This window comes from Maylandia zebra, linkage group LG8 (assembly GCF_041146795.1).
Source record: "Maylandia zebra isolate NMK-2024a linkage group LG8, Mzebra_GT3a, whole genome shotgun sequence".
Taxonomy (NCBI): domain Eukaryota; kingdom Metazoa; phylum Chordata; class Actinopteri; order Cichliformes; family Cichlidae; genus Maylandia; species Maylandia zebra.
In genome coordinates this window covers 18,120,709-18,146,519 of record NC_135174.1, presented here as the reverse complement: position 1 = coordinate 18,146,519, position 25,811 = coordinate 18,120,709, and the positions used below count along the sequence as shown (strand labels likewise).

The 25,811-nt window shown below is 38.2% G+C and overlaps 2 protein-coding genes across 4 annotated transcripts in view; both read left to right on the top strand.

Annotated features, from left to right (window-relative positions):
• Positions 1-13,363, top strand: part of LOC101466398 (zinc finger protein 385B) — a 131,530-nt gene extending 118,167 nt beyond the window's left edge. Inside the window, exons 3-9 of one of the 3 annotated variants that reach the window (XM_004567465.3) lie at positions 708-862; positions 2,960-3,067; positions 7,199-7,376; positions 10,063-10,434; positions 10,543-10,751; positions 10,936-11,034; positions 11,313-13,363. In XM_004567465.3, the coding sequence (XP_004567522.3) occupies positions 708-862; positions 2,960-3,067; positions 7,199-7,376; positions 10,063-10,434; positions 10,543-10,751; positions 10,936-11,034; positions 11,313-11,543 (1,352 nt within the window). In that variant the 3' untranslated portion in view covers positions 11,544-13,363. Of the gene's footprint in view, positions 1-707; positions 863-2,959; positions 3,068-7,192; positions 7,377-10,062; positions 10,435-10,542; positions 10,752-10,935; positions 11,035-11,312 lie in introns of all 3 variants that reach the window. The other 2 variants (XM_004567464.3, XM_004567466.3) reach the window with 2 other exon arrangements.
• A 1,067-nt stretch (positions 13,364-14,430) lies between these two features.
• LOC101467049 (dnaJ homolog subfamily C member 7) lies at positions 14,431-25,247 on the top strand. Its single transcript, XM_004567467.4, has 14 exons — positions 14,431-14,547; positions 17,497-17,585; positions 17,995-18,119; positions 18,229-18,342; positions 18,469-18,543; positions 19,592-19,710; positions 19,793-19,946; positions 20,655-20,819; positions 20,957-21,048; positions 21,143-21,216; positions 21,304-21,450; positions 21,732-21,887; positions 23,809-23,883; positions 23,970-25,247. The coding sequence occupies exons 1-14, from the start codon at positions 14,477-14,479 to the stop codon at positions 24,005-24,007; spliced, it is 1,494 nt and encodes a 497-aa protein (XP_004567524.1). The 5' UTR covers positions 14,431-14,476; the 3' UTR covers positions 24,008-25,247.
• Positions 25,248-25,811: the final 564 nt, after the last annotated feature.

Here is a 25,811-nt window from a genome sequence, read left to right as displayed (position 1 = left end):
GTTTTATATTACATTCTAATATTTTACACACAACCTTTTTAGCCGAACAACCTCCGGACTTTCCATACACAGCCACGACAAACGATCTGTAATCACCATGCTTATGTAAGAAACTGTGGCTTTTAATGCGAACACACTAATGTTACTCTGGGGCTAGACAAAGGTCACTGCCATGTTGCTCTTTAAAGAATGTGCAGTCTTAAAGCATTTAGGCCAACTACAGTTAAGTGTGTTGAGACAAGAGGTCACGTGGAAGGAGATTTTAAAGCAGAAAGTGCTGGTGAAATTCCAGTGAGATGTAAAGTAATGTATGCATAAGATGGTGAACATGTACATCAAACCTCATTACGATTCTTTTTCTCTGTATGTTGACTGAGCTGTTTGCTTGTTCAGACAAAGAACCGAGACAATCACAGATACTAAAGGGCAAAGACATTTGTCAGGATAAACTATAGACTTGTAAAGCAGGAAAAGGCCACACAAAGCATTTCATCATTTGTCCCTCACTATTACTAAAGTCATTAAAGCTTTACCGAGTGAATCATTCACTGTGGATAAGCGTCTCAGTCTCAGATATGTGCTAAAATCACTCTTCATCCTAGCTTGTGTAGAACGATGTGCAGCTTTGGGGGCCTAAAATGAAAAAGGCTGAAATAGAAATTTGTGTCTTTTCAGAATTTATTCTGATTTAATCATCCCTGCTTTAGGAGCACTATCCCAGAACCAAGTCCACCCTCTCTTGGGCTCCCTGCCCATGCCACGTCGATCCCTTCAGCAGCACACTCATGCCCAGCTGGAGCACTTCTTGCCGCTCAGGGTCAACGGCTCCTCGCCGCTTAGCCTCTTCCCCAATTTTAACACGGTAAGAACCCATTCTGCTTTTCTCTCTTACATGTATCACATACTGCAACTTTGGCTCCTTGACCATTTACATATTTAGGTTTATCATTTACCATGCATTTGTTATAGAAACAGTCATTAGTCACAGTTTGCACATTATATTTTATGATGTTGTAGACAGTGCTGGACATATGCTTATTTGCCTTCTTGCCAAAAGTTGCCTGTACACCACCACAGTGGATTTGAAATCACTATGTGATTGAAGTGCAAGCTTTAAGCTTTAGCTCAACGAGGTTAACAAAAAAAAACTGAAATCATTTTCAGGAATCGACTCAAACGAATATTTAAATATAAAGATTATTTTGAATATTTAAATGATAATCCCCGCAGTTAATGACTGCATGAAGTCTAGAACCCCTGGACATCATCAAAGGCTTTTCTCTTCTCATCACTGCAAGTTTCTACAAGGTGCAAGTTAATTTTGATTTTATATAACCGAAATAATCATTTTTACAACTGTGCGGGCTCTTTTAGAGAATTTTGGAATAAGTCTAATCCGACCAGTGCTCTGCACCTTGCTGTAAACCCTCTGTATGTCCATTCTTGCATTTTTGCTGTCTTCTGTGGTCTTTCTGATTTTGGTTCTTCAGCCTAATGATGATGATGGCCTCCCTTATTTACACTGATATCAATTTGAGCCTTATATTAAAAATGACTATTTAAAGCTATAAAATACAAATTCAGTACTTTGAATCAACTTCAGATATTGTGTTTGTTTTATTTGTTACTAAATAACAATGGGACAGGCCTCACATGAGTATGAAGCTGCTTGCTGGGCAATTGTAAGATTATTTTTAAGGTTCTGAAAATGTTGGACTATTTATAAAAAGTTAATGCTAAATTTTTGTAAAAACCCTTTGAAATAACGGTGAGAGTCTGCACTTCAGCCACACTGAAATCATGTGTACAGAAGCACTACAGAAAATGTTTTTTCTTTTTTGGATCTAACTTTAGGTGGATTTAATATCTTTGCTGCAGACAAATAAAAGGGATGAACTTTTATGTAATTATTCACAAGAAAGTGAAAAAGTGTATTTTTTCTACAAGGTCTGAATATAACTTTTATACTTTAAGTAAAAGTCTGCAAAAATTTAGAAACTCAGGACAGCCACTTGTGATGTCAGCATACAGGAAAAAAGCACCAAAATTAAGATGAACAAATACATTCGGATGATTTTTTATTTACCATGTTATCATTTTCTATGTGAAATACTTAACATTTTTTAACAGTTTAAACAGTTATGTGAAAGCTCATGTCATCATCAGGTCAAATCATCAAACATAACTCAGAATTCTAACTGAATTTTGCTTGAGCTTCACAGCCACGTTATACTTTATTTTTAACTTGCAATCATAAACATACATGAGAAATTCCAAATATAAAACCTCTGTCTGGCACATAAAACACGTGTTTTTTGGGGGCGGCTTTTATAGTCACAGCTTAAACCTGTAATGAGTAAAGTCTGAGGAAAGTGCTAAATGTATCAGGCAGGTGGGAGGCTGGATAAATATTCATCTCTGACAACTAAAGCTAAAAATATGGCTGAAATATCACAGCTTTACTGTGGGGATTAAAAACATGCTTATATTCAGCTCGTATTTAGAAAAATATACACAGTTTGCTGCCTTTACATAATTTACACAGAATGTTAAAAACAGACTTACAGCTCTTTCTATCAGAAATCTACGTTTATCACACGCGGCACAGTATTTTTTTCAATCACAGGAGGACGCTAAGCAAAAATCTACAACCTTATTTAATCAAAGTAATCAGCAAAATCAGCACTGATTCATAGTTAATCTGAAATACGGAGGTAGAAATGTGGGTAGTTATTTTGTACATCTGTGCAGATTTAAATCCTTGTTAAAGGAACACATTTTAACAACAAATAAATATGCTCCATTTTGCAAATAAGATCATTAGGAATGCCACCTTTTAAAGGAAATATGCAAAAACATATTTATTTATATTTAATTATTGCACATACAAAACAAAATCTCAGGTCCTGGATTATAAAATTCAATAATTTGGTGTATATGTGTATGTTTCACCTTATAGATGGACCCAGTGCAGAAGGCAGTGATCAACCACACTTTTGGCATGACTCCACCCAAGAAAAAACCCATTATCTCCTGTAACATCTGCCACCTGCGCTTCAACTCTACTGTAAGTGCTGTAACTCTACTTTTCGATGTCACAAAGGAAAGTTTGTTAGCATCTAGAATGCAACCTTAAAATAACCTGAAATCATCTCTCGTGCACCACAAGAAGATAGAAAATCTCCTCTGACCACATAGCTGGAGGTTTTTTTAGCCATTAAAGATAGTAAATCATATAATTTTTTGCAGCACGAAAATACATTTATGCCCATAGCTTTTCCAAACACTCCTCTGAAGTTCTTCTTTTTACCATTTTTTGCAGTCAACACAACATCTACATATTTTCAAATAATGTAATATTTTTTGCATCCCAAAAATGATCTTATTCCTGCCTATCTGTCTTATCACTCTGCTTGTTACATTTCTATCCTCTCTATTTTCAAATCACAGGCCACTTTAAAGGAAACCAGTCTGCTAGTTCTATTGCCTTTTATTCCTTATCACATTTTATTCATATTCATTTGACTCCAATGCCTATGGAGTTCATTTATACATATTTGCATTTATATTGTTAAGCGGTAACAGGGAGAATGACAATGACTCTGCTTTTTTGTGAAACTTTAAAGAAGCAGGACACTGGTCCAGGCTGATTATCCTACTACGCTTGCTTCCTAATCTCCTTTTTCTGTCTCTGCTCTTTACTTTTGGGTGCACAGTGATGGAGTCTGTTTTCTAGCTAACAGGCTCTCTCCTCCCTTTGTGGTACCTGCAGCTGTGCTGAGAGTGCTGGTTGACCCAGGAGTTGGATGCCAGGTTGCAGGCAGGTACCGGATCCCAACAGGGGGCAGAACAGTCCAGCAGGAATTTGCACTTCACAATTAAAGAGAAAGTCCAGAATAGCTGTGTAGCACTTTTTATGCTCATTGTTTGTGTAGTGCTTAAAAAAGTTACAGCTGAATAATTTTTTGCAGTTTTACATCCTACTTTTCATGCTGGACACACAGCTTCAACTTGCCATCGGAAAATGGGATTTAGCCACACCCAGTTATGCTGGTTAAACTGTTATTTTTACTTGCAGTTGAATTTCTATTGTTTTACTGATTAGATGTTGCAGTAAATTGATAACATCTGCTAAGCTTTGTAGCTTTTCATTACCTGTGCACGTCTTAGCATCTTTTAGCCCATTGTTTTGGTTTTCTAGCATTTTGGATTGCTCTTAACAGTTTCATATTGTTTTTTTCATACAATAACCTTTTTTAGTTAACAAAGAGGCTTAAAGGTCAAGATCTGCAACTAGCTTGTGGACATGGCGGTGTATTCAAATGCTAGAGAGCTTTCTCAGGAGTTGGTGGAGAGAATTCAGTGTCTTATGGTTCCTATGTCCTTCTTTTGCACACATTTCATGGTAAGGTCTTGCTAGTAGAGCGGCTTTTTAGCACTAATGAGGATGTGAATGTATCCCTAATGGGAAGCTCAAGCAGTTTGTCCAGTATGAAGTCAAATAAGGATGACTGTGAAAGTAAAACCTTTGTGGGATTGGTGTAAAAATTCCAGATTATTCCTTTAAAGCTGCTGAACTCACTAAAAAGCATGAAGGTCTGACAGATCAGCAGATCATATATGATATGACCTAATTTTTCTGCTCCGTAGACAGTTGCTTGTTGTGTGTGAAGAGCATCACTGATGTGACAAATACATAAAGCAGCTTGAATGAAGGTCATCGGTCTCCTTCAGGTGTCTCTAACTGAAGATCTTGGTCTTGCAGTCCTGGGATTCTTATTCCATGCGTTTTTCTTTCAACGATGCTATGGTGGAACATGGTGAACTCATACTACACTGGCATGCCAGATAGTATGGCAGTATGCAGATGACAGCAGAGTCGTCCGCCTGACTCAGTGGAAAATCACGCTGAATGGTTGGTGTGCACTGACATTCAACGTAGCCAAAGGGCTTGTATACCCTTTGCTCAGCCCTCCATTCCCAACCACACACTTTGACCCATGGTGCCACCCTTTCTGTTTGTGTAGGAGTCCAAGCTTTATGCAAAGTGTTGACAGGGAGACCTCTACCCCACCACTCTATGCACAATCTGTGCTCACCTAAAGATCATGTCTGCGCACTATGAATTTGAATGTGCATTAGCAAGGGATGTACAGTGTGTGCCTTGAAACTGGTATGGATAATTTGAGCAATTACAAATTATCTAACAGCCTTGTGTGAAGCCAGATACTTGAAGTCTTGTCTCACTGATTCTCCGTTCTTTAGGAAGTGCACTCGTGTCTTTCTTATACAGAAAGGCACTGGGGTTGCAAAAAAATATGTGCTCTTAAAGGATAAGTGTGGTTATGTCATCATATTTTTCTTATTGTTATATAAGTCAATGCCATGAAAAGAACAAAACCATTAAAGGTTATTTAACTCCAATATCTCAGCACTGACCCATGCAGTTTCATTCTGTCCTTTTTAGAAAAGGTTACTTAAACAGCTTTTATTTTATAGAGTCTATTTTTATTTGTTGTATTAGGTATATTGTATTTAAAACACATGGTATGCATACATAAAGAGAGAAAAAAGGATTTTATGTCTCATATTATCATTTACTCATCTAAATGCCAACTTTTAGTATATTCTTATGCAGTATAATTATAAGAATTAAGTATGAATCATGTAACTATTATGCTGCATGAGGAAAATGGCAAATGCAGACATTTAACCTGTTGAAAGCCTACTAGAAGTAACCCTTGAAGCTCTTCTCTGAACTGAGAGGTTTCGGTCATATTTCAGGCCTGCTTAAGGAACAAAATGACTCCATTTGCATCAGAAGTTAGTGAGGGTGGTCCCTGCCTATGCAGCTACCCTTGGAAAAACCCAAGAAACTATTCTAACTGTGGTCAAACCATGTCTTTATTGATATATACTCAAGTGTCAACACATGGGAAAAGGGGAGGTCGTCAAATGTCATCTTTATCAGGGGAAGAGGTAACAATTAAATCACATAATTATTCCGTTCATTTTCTTCCACTTATTCAATTCAAGGTTGTTGGCTGAGGGGATGAAGGGGTGAGCCTGTCCCACCTGTCATGTGACCAAAGGCAGGTACACCCTGGACAGGTCCCTAGTCTATCAAAGGGCTAAATTAAATTACACGTTTTTAATTTGACATGTCAAGAAAAGTATCGGCTGTCACCAACTTATCCTTTGAGTACTGCTTGTTCTGTATTCATGATGTTTTGGATTGTTTGGTTAAGTTGCTGAAGCAATATTTTGCCAACTAATCTTTGGTAATTTACCATCATATATATATTTCACAATCTATGTAAATGACTCACAGTTATATTCATAAATAAATAAAATCGAACGAAGTTTCTTTTGTCTCTATTCAAAAAATAAAGTTTGCAAATCAGTCGTCATGGAGATGGCTTGGTTATAAAAGATGTCATGTAAATATTCAGCAGGACACCTATATAAGATTTATTGTATTTATTAATGAAATAATTAGCAAAATTGTTTTTTTCCCTTTATTTTGTTTCCTAAAGATAATTCTTGTATATTAAATACTAAAATTTAATGTTGTTTGGACGTACAAGTTTTTTTTATCCTGCTTCGGCTGTTTTCACTGTTGGTATACTCTGACATGAAGCTGGAAGCAGATCTTCTTCCGTAGAGCTTTGTCTACAGATATCCAGAGTCATATGGGGATCACACATATCTGCATGTGTCTGCTGTCTCGTTGCCACAAATGTGTTTTCTCTTACAGAGGGAGGCACAGAGGTCATTTTGTGTCACAGTGTAACGGACACGGGCCATTTTGTGTCAGAACGAATCAGTGGAAAGATGAGCCAGTGAGCTCAGAGGATGCTCATGAGATGCCATTAGTCCAACTGATGCTCATTTGTGCATCATCATGACAATGATGATTATCAAAATGGTGATGTGATTCTCCCTCAGAGTCAAATGCTTAAACGCATATTTTTTCCCCTAAATTTATAAGAGCATGTGAAGTCAAAGCAGTGGAACAGATGGAACTATTACAGTTTACTGATTTCGTGCTGTCCTTCACTAATTTAATCAGTCATTCTGTGCATATACTCTACGCTGACTTTCCCCTTTGCTTGTTTTGCCCTTGTGTGAACATTCCTCTGTGTGTGTGTGTGTGTTTGCGTGCGCCTCTGTGTGTATGTGTGATTGCTAGACCCAGGCAGAGGCCCACTACAAAGGTCACAAGCATGCTCGCAAGCTAAAGGCCTTGGAGACCCAGAGGAATCGGCAGAAGAACGGACAGAGTCAATCAATATCAAGCAAAGACAGAGATAGGGACAAGGGTGTGATGGGAGGAGTAACTGGGCCAACAGACTCGCAATCGAAAGACAAAACAGGTATACATTTTTCTTTTCTAAAGCCAGTCCTCTTGCCACGCTCTGAGTAATTAGATGTAATTGGGGAGACGTAAGCACTAAGGCTTGGTAGCTGCCACTCAGCTGGTTAATTACCAGCTATTACCTGTCCTACTATCATTGGATCCGTCAGACAGGTAATTACTCCCATCAAGCTAAGACATTCGGCAAGATGAGGAGCCTTAAAGCACCTCAGCAGAGATTCCATCTACAGAGAGATGTGGTAGTGTTACTGTCAGCTTTTTATTCAACAGTGATACGAGTCCCACATCCAAGTTCCTTATTCCTGTTATTTAATGAGGTGCTGTCACTTTGGACATGTCAAACAGTGTAGAAAATTATGGAAAATCGGTCAGAAGTACGGGTAATATTTGCCCACGAGTATTCTTTTCAAAATCAAACAATGGTCTGGATGTAGCCAGCAGTGGTGGCTAATGGATGTAGCAAAGAATAGCATAGCAGGGTTTCATTTCTTTCCAGCTGCTTTTTTTTTTTTTTAAGATTTACTGCATAGATGGTAGAATTGAAATGTGTCTTTCAGAAAATATTTTTTTTTGTTTTGTTTTGTTTTTCATATTTTTGCACTGAAAATGGGTTCTGATCTGATTAATTAACTTATTTGTGCTTCAGTAGATCTTGGAGTTCTTCAATGAGAAGGCCAGCAGAAATCATTACCAATTGATCTTTTTTTCCCCCTGTTAATTTTTCACTTATTTCTTCAATGAAATCCACAGACCACAAATCCCCAGAAAAAATATGGGGACATTAGTGCTTACCATTACTGACCCATGTCCTTTCCATACTGTTAACTTTATAGCTATTGGCTGTATAGTTGCATTAACAGCAAAGACTAATGACTTTGCTATTTGCTTTTTTACTTCTTTCTAGTCATTAGTCACTCAACTTCTCATTCTTCCTGACTAAAAACTCACCATCTTTTTTTCTCTCCTCTGTCGGTTTTCCTTTTCATTACTGATCCTCTCTCTTCCATTTTCTCCCAGCGCCTATCAATTTCCCTCTAACCACATAATGATAAGCTTGTTACATTCGGTGGTTGCCATGGTTGTTGATTGATGGTGACAGAGGGAGCTTCGGCAGAGAGAGCGAACGAATGACAGCGAGACGCAGGGACAAAGGAAGAATGATTGAGATGGCAGGGGGGAAAAGCAGAAAAGATATGAAAATTAAAGAGAGATGAGTGTAATATAAGTATAATAGCAGGATTATATGAAAGGATGAGAACAAAGAAAAAGTTGCACAGGGAGGTCAGGGCCTGGTTCTTTTCTAAAGAAATAACTTAAGTCAAGAAAATGCATTATTCATACTTTGACTGTGAAGAAATCATGTTTCATGTAACTCAAATAATTCTGTAAGTTTAAAAATTACACGAGGTGTGGCCATAAATGCATAAATAAATTTACAAAAACATCTAAAATGTATTTGAAATTTAAAAACAGTGAGTCTAAGCATGAAACCCTCATGAAAATGGGATTTTAGTGATACCTTTACAGACTGGTCTCAGTCTGTAGCTTAATCTGCTGCATTTAGTCCCTTATATTACAATAAAAATATATCTTAGCATTTGCATTCTTTGTAATTAGTGGTAATATACTCTATTTTTCATACCCCCCAGAAAAAGTCTGGACTTTCTGTTAACTGTCTGTTTAAAATCAGATTAACATTCAATTAACATTGGATCAAGTTTAATTTAACATTACAGTATGTGTTATCTTATAATTATTTTGCTACTTCTATGTAAAATTGATGGTCATAATGAGAAACCAACAGAGACGAGAGAGTAATCACCTGCCCCTGCGTGATAGCAGTGCAGCTCTTTGAAACATTTTGACTTCTGGCATCAAAAAGGGGATTGACCCCTCATTTATCCTTTCAGCATCTCAGTTTACAGCTTTATGGACTCTATAGGAAAGTATTAGTGCCAAACAACAAAAGATGTGCTGCAGAGAAGAACTTACATTTTCCTCTATAAAATACATTATGCTTGCGGTCTAAACCAGTATTATTTTCATTTGCATGCAACCTTGAGGCCTTTGGGAACAATTATGTGATGCTTTCACTGATAGGAACTTGAATATAAGAATCAGCGCCAGTATTTCTGGTTTTCATGTTTCTGAATTTTGGGGTGTACAAAATCCACTGTAGTCCTACAGCAGTTTGCTGGATAATTGCAGAACTCACATTTGTATTCTCATAACAAGGTCAGCAGTTGTCGCCTGGCAGTTTGGCCCAAATATTAATTTAAATAGTGTGACATAAGTCAGGGAATTGTATTTAGTCAAAATGCTACTGTACTTCCATTTGTATCATTAATGCATAATGAAGGGGTGAATCTACATAATAATATTCACCCCTTTGCCGTTCTTAACTTCCCCTTCAGTCACCTTGTCGTGGTACCTTGACTGCTCTCAACGGATTGTTTTTGCCACATTAGGCAGCTGTAGCCTCGTAATTAATGACTCTCCACTGGAAAGCAAATTAGATTCTAGTATTTCCTTAAAAAGGCTAGTTTGGTCAGTATACCCATGATGAAAGGCTTTCTTCTTATGTTTATGTTCATTTTGTATAACCTGTGCAGCACTTTGGTGAATTAAAGTTGTTTAAAATGTGCTATAAAAATAAGCCTTGGCACGACTTGATGTGTTAACAGGCCCAGTCACGTCATCCACTTCTGCACAGCAGCAAATGGAAATCAGCAAAGGGAGCTCACTGGCTGCCACTCCCTCTTCACAAACTTCATCCACGGACTGTTCGTTGCTAGCCTCTCCTCACCTATCCCCCCATGTTTCCCCGGGCTCTCAGTCTTCTGACCTTCCCTCAAACGTTCCACATGTGGAAGGGTGCAGCTCAGCCACCAGTTCAGCACCACAGTCTGAGCCTCAGGGAAGCTCCACAGGAGGCGAGGAGGAAACAGTGAAGGTGGAAGAGGTTAAAGAGTCCAAGAGCAACAAAAAACATCTCCACTGCCCTACATGCAAAGTGACGGTCAATTCTAGCTCCCAGCTGGAGGCTCATTGTAGCGGTAGGTAGTTCATCTCTTTGTTTTTTGCCCTTTCAATCTTTTTATTCTTTATTAATAATATTATTTAACATTCTGTTCTTCCGGTCTGATTGGTACTGATTGAATCAGGCTCTAAGCACAAGCAGATGCTGGACGGTCAGAATACCAGCCAGCCACAACGTAGGGTCAAGATGACATCATCATCCAGACCCGCCTGTCGAATTAAGCAGCGAATGGGCAGCAAAGCCAGACCAGCAAGACCAGTTGGTGTAAACAATCAGCCTTTTCACTGTGAACTGTGCCAAGTGTCTGTCAACTCAGAGTCACAGCTGAAACAGGTACGAATGCTTATCCTACTATTTTACTTTGCTAATTTTACTGCTGCATAAACCACCTGTCAATGTCCAAATGCTAAAAATGCAGGATGACTACTCTTTATACTCTACAAGGTAACTCTTTGGGAGTTTGTGTGAGCTGTCTTGACAAAATGACTTTATTCCTTCCTTTCTGTCCTTTTTTTAGCACATGAACAGCAGGAGACACAAAGAGCGTTTGGCTGGGAAGCCTGTCAAGGCGAAGTTCACCCCCTATAATAAACTACAGCCCAGTGCTGTCTTAGCGGTGAGAATTTCTCTCTCACACAGACACATACAGACACACACACACATTTGTCCACTTTTATTTTTGTCTAAATCACAGATGGCCATCCAAGATCACTTACAGCACAAACAAAACATACACAAACTTGTCAGATGCAAATTAAGTGCTGTCTCTTGCACCTGTCAGCATTTTTTGCAACAATGCTGACATGTGCATTTAACTCTGAGCATCACTGTGTGTAAGTACAGCTTTACAGATGCTTGTTCAGGCTGAACACTTTTTCTTGTCTTTGATTTCAGACTAAACTGGCCCTACAGAAGCAGCTATCCAAGGCCCTGCCACCGGGCTTCCTGACCAGCCCCCTTAATCCAGCTGCCCTGTGCGCCATGGCGTCTGGACCGTTGGCACTACGGCTGCCACCGGGCCCTACAGCCATAATCCAGGGTCCCCTGATCAGCCCCACGCTCTTCAGGCCTGCCCCAGGACCGCTGAGGGCCACACATGCTCCTATTATCTTCTCTCCTTACTAGCAGGGAGCATGATGCTGAAGGACCAACAGCAGAGCTGACCTAACCTAGCCAAAACTGGGAGAAAAGATTAAACTGGTCTTCTGAGAACAAATCACAGCCCCCTCTGAGTGACAAGGACACTACACAGAGAGAGTGGGGACAACATATTATGTCAAGTTTGCCAAGTCATAAGAGCAAAAGGCACAATCCCCTGGTGTGGATTGAGATTTTGGCGCTGACTGACCAGCGTCTCATACTTAAAAATGGAAGGACCATTGCTCAGCTGTCTCCTGTCAGCAAACTGTTGAGTGCATGTTCCCCGGGGTCTGGACCCCTCTGGAAGCCATAAGAATAAGCATCCTCTAGTTTTATTTATAAAATGATAAGAAACTAATACACTAGGGTGTTTAAGTGTTACACAGTGTTTGTTGCCAAAAAAATTCTTTAATTTTGGGAAGTTGTACTCTGGGAGAAGAAGAAAAACACTTTATCTTTGCTTAAGTTTTCATAACTAAATCTGAAACTCCCAGGAAAACTGTTGATTTCCATATGCCAACATATGACAAAAAAAGTGCAGATCTGTAACTTGTCAGGCTGAGACGACGACAATGACGACAACGAACCCTGACAAATGTTACAATTTTACAGCCATCAACAAATACAAAATGCCTTTTTTTTTATAATTTATTTGATACTGAAGGTTGTAAGAGTGCTGTGCTTGAAAGCATTTTACATGGAAAGTGTGCACTACTACCGTCCATGTCTTACCATTATACATCAGAGCAAAGGATCAAGGGAATGTTTCTTTAATTGAAACTCTGTTCTGGCCATACTAGAAGAATAAATCTTCATAACACTGACAAATACCAATAGTTTAAAAGTTCTAAACCAGTTAACCACCATCCTTTGAATATACACATAAGTGTTACAAGTGTTTGACACGTCGGTCTTTACTGTGCGACCCTCAATCATAGATTGGCTCCCTAAATTGGAACTCGGTAATCCAAAACTCTGATGACAGGAGCCACTATGATGCATGTTTTTTAGGAGAATTTTAGATGGCTTCATAGACATCAACACTTAAAGTCCCCAGAATTACGGTAGCGGGTATAAGCACTATTTAAACATAAATGGTTTAAAACACACTATAATGTAGTTGTATTTAGATATAAGAGTGTTTTGTTTTAACAATAGTGCAGTGTATTTGTAATAATCAAAAATCAAAATTAGAAATCTTGATAAATACAATCCATTGAACAACACACTCCTTATATCTAGCAACTTATCTAATGTTTTTTTTATGCTGCCTTAGAAAAGCTAAAGAAGGGGACTTCAAGTATTTCCAGTGAATTAACAAACTGTAGCAGCTTGATGCTGTTTGTGCAATATGAACAGATGGATGGATGTGTGTTATTCATCATATCAAAAGGCTTTATCCACAAGTTTTTAAAGTGTCTTTAACATTATATTATAATTATTATTTATAGAGTGTATTTAAAAGAAAAACAGTGTCCTCTCATTATAGAAATCTCTATCCTACATGGCTGTGCTGAATCACCCTAAGCAATATGTATTTTTAAGTGTCACCCAATACAATTAATGACTAGTGTAACTGTGCATCAATTGCAATAATGTAAATTATTATGTGGTAAAAAAAAATGTTGATACTGTATTCTATATGAACTTATAAATAGCCCTGGTTTTTAAACCGTTGTTCTTGTGTTTTCTTTACAGGCAAACAAGTGTCTTTTTCTTCTTTTTATAATTTCATAGTGGATACATGTCATAAAATAACACAGTCGATTGATACAAAACGGGGTTCAGAATTATTGTATTTATAATCAAATAAAATGAATGCGTCATATGACATGAGTCTACGGGTTGTAGAAGAAATTACACATGTGGTGAATTATTGACCACTGAGGATTTGAAATATTTTTACCAGATTAAGTCGCAGCTGATCTGTTCCTTGTGCCTGTATTTTAATAGCTTAGTGCCCTCTAGTGGTAGGCAAAAAAGTATAAAATAGTGTAACCTAAGAGTACACAGATGTTGGTACCTTTTTTTGACATAGAGATTGGTTTAAAAAAGATTACAAAGAACTGTGGCTATCGGGATTTTTATAATGATGGCATATAATATTTAGAAACGACATCTAATTACTGGTGCAATAAAGTATTTACAGTCATTCTTGTTACCTAGACCTTATAGTCTGGAATAAATGCTATTGTTTGCATATTGAGCACTTTCATAAGCAGATTTATAAGATAGGAAAATCCATATCCACACGTACAGTTGTGGGTTATTTTATCTGGAAAAGTCTGCATGCTCCCGGGTGAACACAAAGAAATAAATTAATAAGTAAAATACAAGTGAAGGTATATAGATGATTTGAAGGTTTAAAGCTAACAGCATCATATTACTGGTTAATTTATTTTTATTTATTTATTTATTTTTTACTTTTGGTAACATAAAAAGACTATTTTACTTTTAGTATTGCCAGAAAATAACCTACATTTAGACACATTGATATGTATGAATGTTTTTTCGGCACTTCCTAGGAATATTAACGAGCCCACTCCTGGAAAGTGTGTAGGGATGTGTATATATTGTAAATACAAATAAGAGAATTAACACTGATAACAGCAGGGAAGCAAATAATGAAGTTATGAAACCTAGAATAGAACGTGGTTATATACATCCTTCAAAATAAAAGTCCAAACCACCAATCGCACCGAATTCTCATAAATCTATAACATTTTGTTCATGAAATAAATGGACATCATTACTACTACTACTGCTACAGACACGTATCCCGCTATAAGAACTAATAAAACCTCGTGTTGTACATTTTACTGTTTTCTTTTCTTTTTATGGTGACCTATTTTTTTTAATTGACACAAATAGCCATTTCCGGAAATTACGTCAATTCACAGCAGTATTTTCCAGAAAAAATGGCAGCTGTTGACATCGACGTGCCGGTAGAAACAGAGCCACAAATCTGCAACCAGGAGGACCTTGAACGGTAAAAGTATACCTACTCGTCGGGTTTCACTGTGATGCGTGTGTGGAGTGAAAATAACCCGAGTGATATTAGCCGGTTAGCTGACAGAGCTCGGAAACATCAGTTCGGTCACCCCGGAGCCAAGCTAACCGTGCTAGCTTAACGCGACAGCGTTCTTAAATCTTGCTTTTTAGAAATTTCGGGTATTTGCTTTGTTATTGTTTGGGGAATTTACATTAAAAATAAAATTGTGAACTCAAATTAGACAGCCGGGCAGCTCGCCAGATTGTTCGTTAAGAGAACAAAACAAAACCAGGTGAACTGGCGTGCTTTGCCATGGTCAATGTGAGGTATCCGATAATTCACGTGCGCCTAACCCCTTTGGGCGTCATTGAGCTGTATGTCAATATGTGTTTAAGTCTCATCCTTAAAGCATCTTATTTATTGCACACTAGCAGTTCCAGCTTTCATATTCGAGAAACTTCCATAAGAGACTGTCAGGTATGATCAGCAAAAGCCTTCATAACCTTAATTTGAAGTGATTACTTGTTTTCAATACTTTCCCGAGAGGTTTCATGCCATTTTACTGTATTCAAACAGTAACGAGACTATGCCGAAGGTTCTGCACCTAAAGGGAATCGAGCATGAGCGCCTCGCACCCTCAGCTCACCCGGGTGAATCGCATCGGAAACGAGTCATCAACGTGCGCTTTGCACGCAAACATGTTTTTTTTTTTGGTCTCCTTTCGTGCAAGCGGCCTTTGTTGCATTTCCGCTTAAATACACCGTAACGCACCTGCGTGGGATAATAAAAGTACTGTTAGGTGTTATACCTTGTCTGGCTTACGTAACGATGGACTTGAAAGATTAAAATGTAGGATTGAGTGAGACCTGGATTAATCGTACCGTAAATGTAAAATGTGACTTCAGTGTGCGGGAGGAAATTATTTTCAGGATTGTAATAGAAATATTTTTGACCTGTTTTTAAGTTGGGTTTCTTGAACTAAAACTTGTAACGCATTATTGTTATCAAATGGTCGCAAGAGGAAGCTCCGTGGACTTTATATCGAACACAGTAAAGCCACCTGATTCCCTTAATGATTTGCGGGCATATTAATGAGCAAAGTCACTCCGCAAAGCCTAATTTTGCTTTAGTAGAATTATCCTAATATTAAAGTTTGATAGGAAGAAAACCGATTGGGCAAGTAATCCTTGGAAAATCATTTATAACTCTTGTGGCTAAAAAAGTTAAACAAAAAAATAACTAACTGTTGCCCATCGTGTCTTTTTCAGAAATCTAAAATTAATTATTTGGAATTTCAAAATCGGGGATCAAAGTAACCAAAATATTTGGAGCAGTGAAAAAGAGTGCTGGAAGGGTGGAGCAGTGACAACAAAATGGTAGTGAGACAGTGATGATGTGTGGTTTGGAGGCGGTGGCACAAACAAAAAGAAAGGAGGCAAACTTAAAGCTGGCAAGATTTTCACTGAGAATGATCAGAATGTACAGGAATGAGTACACAGGGACAGTTTAGGTTGAGCGATTTGAAGTTAGACACCAGGTTTATTCACGTAATTTAAAATTTTGAGTTGATTCCATTTTCACTGTTAAACTGCAAAAATCCATAGCTCAATTGAAATGGATCAAATTATTCCATTGTTGTTGTATGCCTCCAAGCTTCTTTTTTTTTTTGACGTCAAACTCGGAAAGAATTCAAGCTTTTTCTACATTGTGTAGACTCAGAGATAATACAACTTTTATGTTTTCCCTATATACAGACCATTGTCCAAAAATAAATCAGGAAATCCATTTAAAAAGTAGGTTCTATAAACATCTATATGGTCTTATTAGTATCCATCGCTATGTTGGACTGTTGTTCACAGTTAAGGCGTGCAGGTTTTCACAGGAAGATAGAAACGCCACAGGTAGAACTTAAACATAACTCTGGTTTGGTGGGATCCTGGCTTTAACACATCACATACTTCTAAAGAATTTTTTATATTTCATGAAGACATTTAATGGCTTTGCATTATTTCTTTTTTAAAATATAATGCTATCCTTTTTCTAAATGAAGAATAGAATACAGATAATTGATTTTATTTTGAATTTACACCAAATAAGAATTCTCATTTGTGTTTGTTCACTTTAAGTGAAACAACAAACTGCAGACACTATCACTTAAAAAAAAAAGACTAAACCCTAACCCCTAACTTAAAAATAATATAGTAACTATAGCAGGCCGTTTGAAAGTAATTATTAGTTTCTGATTCCTCATGAAACCTAGTTCATTCAGGTATGTGTGATTTGTGGTTGATCCACTTGTGAGTCACCTGGACTTGTTTCATCTCAGTTAAAGTGGTTTAATATTGTTTGCTTGAGTTTGTTGCATGTTGGGGTTTTTTGTGTCTGCATTCTTAGGTGTGGCTAACAAGTGTCGCAACAGCACCCACATTTACTGTATCGGAAAAGTACTTTTATTGTACCTGGGTACATTTTGGGCTACATAAAAACTGCTACATTAAGTCATACATGAGAATCAGTATTGAGTTCTCCTTTAACACTTGGCACTTATGAAAAGACTGCAGCCGGTGAATTTCATGGCTATGTTTAGTACTTGAGCTATCAGTAGTCAGGACTGTATGTACCCAGATCTGCTGTCCTAGTTCTAGGTGAAGCACAGTCGAGTCCTTGTGGACACTTTGCAGGCTGGAAATTCCCTGAAAAGTGAAAACTGGTACTAGAAGAAGTATCACTGTTTTATAGTCAAGGTCATTCATTCAGTTACAGTCAGGAATTTCAGCCATCAGTGGAAACTACAATAAAAAGGTTTATAGGGCGGTTCGGGGGGACAGTAGTTTGTTTAAACGCTTCCTGTATATCTCCACCTTCAAGGGGGAAATTAAGTGGTTTATTAGTTTTCTGGTTTATTGAGTAGTTTTAATTAATTATGTCTTTTTCTCCACTCTCCAGTCTGGCTGAAAGTTTCAAAGAGCAAGGCAATGCATACTACAGCAAGAAGGATTACTCTCAGGCTTTCAACTATTACACCAAGGCCATTGGTGAGTATACTCGGTGGCTTGATTTTAAGTTGTCACATTGTTGACTCTAAACACCCAACGACGCCCACTCGACATTTCTTCATACTTTGCTGTTGAGAAATGCTGCCAGTGAACAGTCCCAATAAAGGCCTGCGGTACAGTCATGCACTGATTGTTGGCACATGATTTTAGTTTGGCAGTGGCTGATTCAGCTGCACACCATCCTGTAATCATATAAGTTGGGACAAAAGAAAAACAAAAAATGGGGAAGTCAGAGTTTACCTTCTTATTTTTATTTTCTGATGATGCTGAAACACTCCAGTTGTCAGTGATGGCAAGCCCAGATGTTGGTCTCTGATATGCACCTGTATCATTTTGTTTTTGTCACATAAATGATTCTTTTTTTTCTTTTCTTTTTTTAAATCTGAAGATGCATGCCCCAAAAATGCCAGTTATTATGGGAACAGGGCAGCCACCCTCATGATGCTCTGCCGCTTTCGGGAGGCTCTAGAAGATTCCCAGCAGGCTGTGCGTCTGGATGACTGTTTCATGAAGGTGAGTTTGAACTGCTTGTGACATATCGAACATCACTTGTATTGTCCGCTTCGCACATCATGCAGTGCACGGTAATGATGTTCTGAGAAATGTCCGTTCCATCTCATAGGGGCATCTACGTGAGGGCAAGTGCCACCTGTCTTTGGGAAATGCCATGGCAGCCAATCGCTGCTTTCAGAAGGTTTTGGAACTGGAGCCGAGCAATAGAGAGGCCCAGCAGGAGGTGGGAAGCTTTAATCATTTAATTTAATTACTATATAAAAACAAGCATTGAGTAGGATCACATGCTGAGCTAAATATTTGAGTGAATCCATCGGTTAGTAATTATTGTTGTTTTTATTAATTTTAGAAAAATAATGCAGCAACACTGTTGGAATATCAGCGGATGGCAGATTTTGGCTTTGAAAAGCGGGATTTCAGAAAGGTAATTTATGCACTTTCTCTTGTTTTTTAGCATTCTTGTAAATTATAAATTGAGTTTTGTTTGCCACTGTATGAGTGTGTGGTTGTCACCAAAACATAAATATGCTGGAAAAGGATTTTGTCATATGTCTGTGTGATTAGATAAAATTTTAGCGTTTACATGTTGGACTTTGCTATTACTCATATTTATATGAAAAGTACAATTTTGACATTAAATGATTATGAAAACAAGAAAATGGGCTCTCATCACAAAGCCTGTGCGTGCGTGCGAGTTTGTGTAAATCCTTTCCTTTTCAGCTCTCCCTAAACACTCAAACTCACTCGCTGTTGAGTACAATATGATTCTAACAGAAAGCCTTCAGGCAACAAAATCTTTGTAGAAGAAACAACTGTCACAGTTTCTGAGGTGAACCTGTGGAAGTATTAACAGTTGCCTCTGTCTCTAGATTACTCAGTGTCACATGCAGACCGATATCGGTGGAATGCGACAATTGGCTGGCGACTCCGGCTAGCTACCTTGCTGGTCGCTGAGGCACGCAAGTCTGCTGCCGCCGGGCCCCTCTCTACGTTCCCATCTCCACTGCAGAAATCCCGCGGTGGTGGCAAGCCAGCAGGGACCGGCAGTTGCACTTGCGAGATGTGCTATAGTGCCAAATCTCAGAGTCAGAGCCTAACTCCGACCGGATGAACCTGCGTCCTCCACCACCTCCACATCGCTTTGTTTTTATTCATTTATTAGATTTTTTTCATATAAATTTTAAAGTTAAAGAAAATCCCTCAGTCTTAAAGTTAAATAACTTGTTTCTTCAGGTAATTAAATCAAATATTGAGCAAAAGAAATTGCTGTTTTTTTTGTTTTCTTTTTTATTTGCCATAATGTTAGCTTATTACAAAGACAACAGCCACTGCGCGCTGTGATGGATGGTGACCTATCCAGTGGATGCATGGATTGTTAGTTTTCACAAAGCTCCAAATATTTCAGTTTTTCCAGTTTCTGAATGTAATATGGGGGTATAACTGTGTAGTATTTGGTTGTGGCCCTGATTCAGGTGGTGTACTGCATGGACCGGGCCTTAGCTTTGGCTTCTGCCTGCCACCGCTTCAAAATCCTCAAAGCAGAATGTCTCGCTCTGCTTGGACGCTATCCAGAAGCTCAGTCTGTAGCAAGGTAAGAGCAGCTGTGATGGACAGTCATTATTTTTTATTCCACTTCTTTGTGCCATTCTTTAAAGCCAGCCTTTTCTTTACAGTGACATCCTGCGAATGGATTCTACAAATGCAGACGCGCTGTACGTTCGAGGCCTGTGTCTTTATTATGAGGACTGCATCGATAAAGCAGTGCAGTTCTTTGTCCAGGCTCTGAAAATGGCACCTGACCATGAAAAAGCCCGACTGGCCTGCAGGGTAAGATTGTTGATAATGCCACCTACAACTCAATGTTTGCAAGTTCTTTTTGTATTGAAGTTCCACAGTTGCAAACTAAGAATGCAAGACAAAGTTAGAGAGGCAAGCTGAGATGGTCTGGACTTGTGCAGAGGAGGTATACTGGATAAAGGATGTTGCCAGGCAGGAGGAAAAAGGGAAGACCTCAGTGGAAGCTTGTGATTGTAGTGAAGGGGGACAACCAGATGGTTGATGTGACAGAGTAGGATGCTAGTCATAGGGTGAGATGGAGGCAGATGATCAAAAGAAGATGATTGATTAAATTCAAGGAGCTTTGCTTTAAGGTAAAACACCATATGACCTTTTTCAAGGTCCTTCTAAATGGGTCCCCATATTTCTTTCTATGTGTGTACAAGCACAAATGTTGTTGACACTATAGACACTTCAGGTGATTATTTTGCAGTCATTTGTGACAAGATAAGCAACCTTGGCCGTGTGTTTACACGGCAGAAGAACAAGGGTACAGAGTAAAGTAGTCGGTGCTAAATTTAAAATATAATCCAAAAATCAGCTTTCAAAGGATGAAAAATGATCTGAGATGTTTTTAGACTTCAAGTTTGCACACAATATGTTTTGAAAAAAACATTGAAAATACAAATAGATTAAAGGATTTTTAAGAATGTTAAAACAAAAGGCCTGAAAAGTATCGGTGCCTTCTTTGCTCACCAGAATGCCAAAGCATTAAAAGCTAAGAAGGAGGAAGGAAACCAGGCGTTTAAGAACAACAACTATGAAGCTGCCTATCAGCTTTACACCGAGGCACTCGCAATAGACCCCAACAACATTAAGACCAACGCTAAACTCTACTGCAACAGAGCCACAGCAGGAGCAAAGGTAAAAGCTTGTTTCATTATACCACAGTTTCCTCTCGTTGTTAGCTATAATTTGCTTAATATTAGTAATCGTAGTATTCTGGGTCTTCTGGTTCTTTGTATCCTGTCAGCTCACTGTCATTATCTCTTCATCAACAGCTGAAGAAAGTTGATCAAGCCATTGAAGACTGTACCAGTGCAATCAAACTAGATGACACTTACATCAAGGCATACTTAAGAAGAGCTCAGTGGTATGTTACAGGCATTCTGAGTCAGTTTTCCATGCTTTGTGTGTTTCGTTGTTCAGCATTGTAAAGTTTGTGTCTGACCTTGTGTTACCTGTAGCTACATGGACACAGAGCAATATGAAGAGGCTGTACGGGACTATGAAAAAGTTTATCAGACAGAGAAAACCTCAGGTGAGCTGCTCTCCTTGTTTTCCTAAGCTCTGATTGAATTTAATGTTCAGTTTTTCTCACATGGCTTGCATTTCTCTTTCCCTCCAGATCACAAGCAAATGCTGAAGAAGGCACAGATGGAGCTGAAGAAGAGCAAAAGGAAAGATTACTACAAGGTGCTCGGGGTCGGGAAGAATGCTACTGAGGACGAGATCAAGAAAGCGTATCGCAAACGAGCCCTCATGCATCACCCAGGTAGCTGTCCTAGTCTTTCCACACAGTTCACACTAGTACAGCTCACAGTAATCAGGGCTCTGCCTAGAGTTATTGGTCAGATTTAAGTGCAGTGTGCACACAGTAGGTCAAGGCCTACCAATGACAAGACAACGCATCACTTTTTCTCTGTGCTTTACACATTACAATAACCAGTGAATTAGGTTAGGATCATGAGCCAGCTGAGCTACAACATCACTTAACAGTTGAGTCTCACTTATCTCGAGGATTTATTGTAGACAACCGTTGAAATTGTCTTGCAGACCGTCACAGTTCAGCAACACCAGAGGTGCAAAAGGAGGAGGAAAAGAAATTCAAAGAAGTGGGTGAGGCCTTCACTGTCCTCTCCGACCCGAAGAAGAAGGTCCGCTATGACAACGGGCACGACCTGGAGGATGACGGCTGTTTTGATGGCGGAGGTACATTTATATTCCCTTTGTGCTCTATCGGCTTTTGAAACGGGTGTATCTAAAGAGAAGAGTAACCCAGAAGATATTTTGACCTGTCATAGTGGGAAATAGCAGTGGCTTTGTCATTTATTATAGGGCATTTGTTTGTACTTGGGTAATTAATAAGACCAATAGATCTTTTAGACCTAGTAGGAAACCCAGGAGATCATGATTGTCTGAACGATGGTCGTGTTTACATTTGAAAAAGGGCAAAAACCTTTTTAAGGGTTTTGGGTTTTCTGTAGACTTCATATATGATTATTGCCCAGTTTTACATGAGAAAGTTCCAAGATTTTTTGGGATCTCATTTAAATTAAACACTGAGACATGTCAACACAGAAAAAAAGTACAAAGTACAATTTAATTTCCATAATTTAGTTTCTAGAAACTCATTCCATGTTTCCATGCAGCAAGTCCCCGTGTCCCTGACTTGCTGTCAAACTGTCAAGACCTAATGGGACGCTTTAACAGAACACGGGCAAATTTTCATACATTATTAACCATTTTCTGCAATGTCAGTTAAAATGTCTGCTTGTGTAAGAAGGCCTTTTATAATGTGGCATCCCATGACAGTCCCTACAAAATCAAGTGTCAGTCGCCTTTAGGTGATGGGACTGAGTGATATGGCTAAAAAAAACAAAAACTTTGTATCTCAAAACTAATATCTGTGTGCCTAAGAGAAACTATAATATATACTACAAAATAAAATCGTTAAGTTTATTGTTAAAGTTTTACTACTAATTTTTATCATAAAAACCTTGTTTCTCAACTAAAATGAACAAAATATTTAAATAATTAAAAGAAATGGTGTAAAATATGTGAGAAGATGTGCGGAGACGGTGGAGTGCTGGCGAAGTCCCTTGGCTTTGTTGGCCGTTGTTATTGGAAGTGAATGACATACTCTCCATCGCCAGTTTATAAGAAGCTGCAGCTGTCAGCAGTGATTGAGTCACTGAAATCAGCCGCAAAGCAGCAGTAAAGTAGTAAAGCTGATTGGTCCAACTCACGCAAAAATTTTCAACCTTTTCTCCTCCAGAAAAGGAAATAAGATGCATTTATAGCCAAAATGCAGACAATTACAACATGTACGTGCTAATCCACATAGAAACTATGAATCAGCTTTTACAAACACGGTTATTATATATATCTTCCACCTCAAATAGGTTCCACTGTTTCTAAGTCTCATCTTAGAGCATCACTGTATGTGATTAGAAAGCTGTGATCCAGAAAGCTGGCTGTAAAGTTTCAGAAGATATTAATTGTTTTGAATATTTCTCACAGAATACAACAAAGAGCAACATACCTTGTGAAAAAAGCAGAAGTCCAATTCATACTGTGACGTACACGATTTATCAGCAGGCTGAAATTACTGGCTGATACTGGCTAATTGCTGATCAGCTGGTATCACATATATAACAGCTGAGATGGAAGAAACCCTTTGACAAGGTTAGGAGTGTTGATGTTGCAGTTTGTCCACCAGAGGGCGCTTTGCAACTTCAAAAGAGCAACAACCAGCTGATCAAAGTAGAACTAAACAAGTAAATGTTTGGGAATTTTTTTGCATTGTGTGTCTGAAAAGGAAAAATATTGGCTGATATCTGATTTTTAAATCGACAAATATCTGTACTGTTCTAATACTGGTTTGCCAGTATGAGGCTGTACATTTAAGTCCAGTTATCTGTTACAGATTGGACCTGTACTAAAAAAAATAAATAAATAAATAATAATTTTAAAAACCCCCAAAAAAAACACTTGTAGTTCCTGTTTCTCTTTAAATTATATGTGCAATATATCACATAAATTGTTTTCCTTCCTGTATTTCCATTCTTTTCCCATCTTTGGCTTCCTTTTATCCTCCATGTTAACCTTGCTCTACTTCCTGTTTCTACAGATTTTGATGCAAACAACATCTTCAGGGCTTTCTTTGGTGGCCACAGTGGAGGATTCACTTTCGATTCCAGCCCAGGTACGTTTTCTCTTCACTCCATGGTTTTTATATATACATAGGTTTATTGAACACTAACTGAATATTTGTTTTGTGATTTATTACAGACTCTGGACCTGGAAATTTCTTTTTCCAGTTTGGCTAAAGCAGTGGAGCATACACTGGACAAAGTCAAGTCGGACCCACAGTCACCTCATGATGCTCATACTTATGAGTGTCCTGTTAAAATCTCACTTAAAAAAAAATCTTCTTTTGAAATACCGCATACATTCCTAAATTAACTCCCTTGCATTGATGCTCAGCCTTTGAGAAGGATTCAAACATTGATGAAGTCTTTAAAAAGTCTTTTAGATGCAGTTTGCATCAGCTGGGCAGAGCTTGTCTCTATTGCCAAAATTGACATTTATGTTCTATGAAATTTCATGTTGTTAAACTGCCTCAGTCTCTATGAAGGGGATGAACAGTGAGGACATACTGGCCATCATGTCTTGATTATTTTGAGAAGCGTAACGATGCATACGTGTTTAAAGTTCTCTTTGGACTGCACGTCTCTAGTGGAAGAGCTGATGTTCTGTGGAAGTTCAGTGACAAATCTGACCTCAGGACAGCCTGTTAATGACAACGCTGTTCTCTTATGAGTGTGCGTCCAGATTTTACCGGCTCTCTTGCCAAATACAGAATCCAGTTGCAGGGTTTTTATTTCCTCTCCATTCTTCATTGTATATTTGACTCGAATGTAAAACATTATGTGTCCACACATTGTCCTTCAGTCTTCCCTGAGTCTATTTATATTTATTGTACTGTATATCCTAAAGTGTATGCAGCAAAATCCCAGTGATGTTCGTCTTCCTTTGTTTGTAAATGTTTTTGACCCCATCCTTTTCACTCATTTTTCACCTGTCTGAAACGGACCCACATAGGAATACATCCACACTTTGTTTTTGTTTTGTTCTTTTCAAAGCAACTTCACAAACGTCATCCACATGTTGCACTGCCCCATTCAAATTCAAGTGGTGCCTTACTAGAATCAGTGAAGCGTCCTAAATAAATCCACATACTAGTTCAAAAAAAAAGGCAGATGTTACACTTGTATAGCAATTTTTTGGTTTTATGATAATCTGGAGGAAAATCTTTTCATCTTGGACCCGTGTCATCAGTCACACTTTGCTGTCATTCATCCATTCATCAGTACAACCCTTCCCCTACTTGTTCCACCTGTTTAAAGGGGCACTGATAGCTTCCACTGTTAACTGTTCTGTCACTGATGTGTACATTACGTTTAAAAACTTGCTACGGTATTAACAAGACCTTTTTTTTTTTTTTCTTCCTTTTTTTTGGACTTTTCTTTTTTAACTGGTAAAATAAAGGCTTGTCTTTTACTGTAATGAGTTTTGTCTTTGACTTTGTTCCTGATGATTACTTTTAAAAGACAGGATATCATCTTGTCCAGCAGGTATATGTAATCACTTTGATCACTTACAGATTCATATCACACTGCATATGAATAATGATTCACTGCGAAAATGACTTTGTTTACAACTCTGGTTTCACTGAGTGCTGAAGTGAAGCTCTGAAAAAAGGAGTGGTGTTAAGAAAGTTCCTCTTTCTTTTATAAGTTTCACAGGGACTTCTTTTTATAACGATCTATAAAAATTGGAGACATTCAAGCTTGTTGAAAGCTCCTCCGCACATTTTAAATCAAATAACCAGCTATAGAATGACTCGAATAAAACCCCCTTTTGGGTTTTTCTTTGTAAACTTTAACCAACGTGCTTTTCACCTTTGTTATTGATTTCAGACTTCCCTGGTAACTCCAAAGGAAGTAATTTTTAAAATCAATATTTATAAATATTGGCAAATTCTGATTTTTTTTACTATAACTATTTGTAGTGCAGGACCTAAAATAAGAGTTGTTTAAAGAGAAGCGGGGAGGGGGCGTCAATAACATT

What these genes read in the sequence shown, in the direction of transcription:
- LOC101467049 (XM_004567467.4), top strand. Translation starts at nt 14,477, where the DNA reads ATGGCAGCTGTTGACATCGACGTGCCGGTAGAAACAGAGCCACAAATC. An exon ending in ATAGAGAGGCCCAGCAGGAG is followed by an intron (nt 18,343 to 18,468) that starts GTGGGAAGCTTT and finishes TATTAATTTTAG; the next exon opens with AAAAATAATGCAGCAACACT. An exon ending in CACTTTCGATTCCAGCCCAG is followed by an intron (nt 23,884 to 23,969) that starts GTACGTTTTCTC and finishes GATTTATTACAG; the next exon opens with ACTCTGGACCTGGAAATTTC.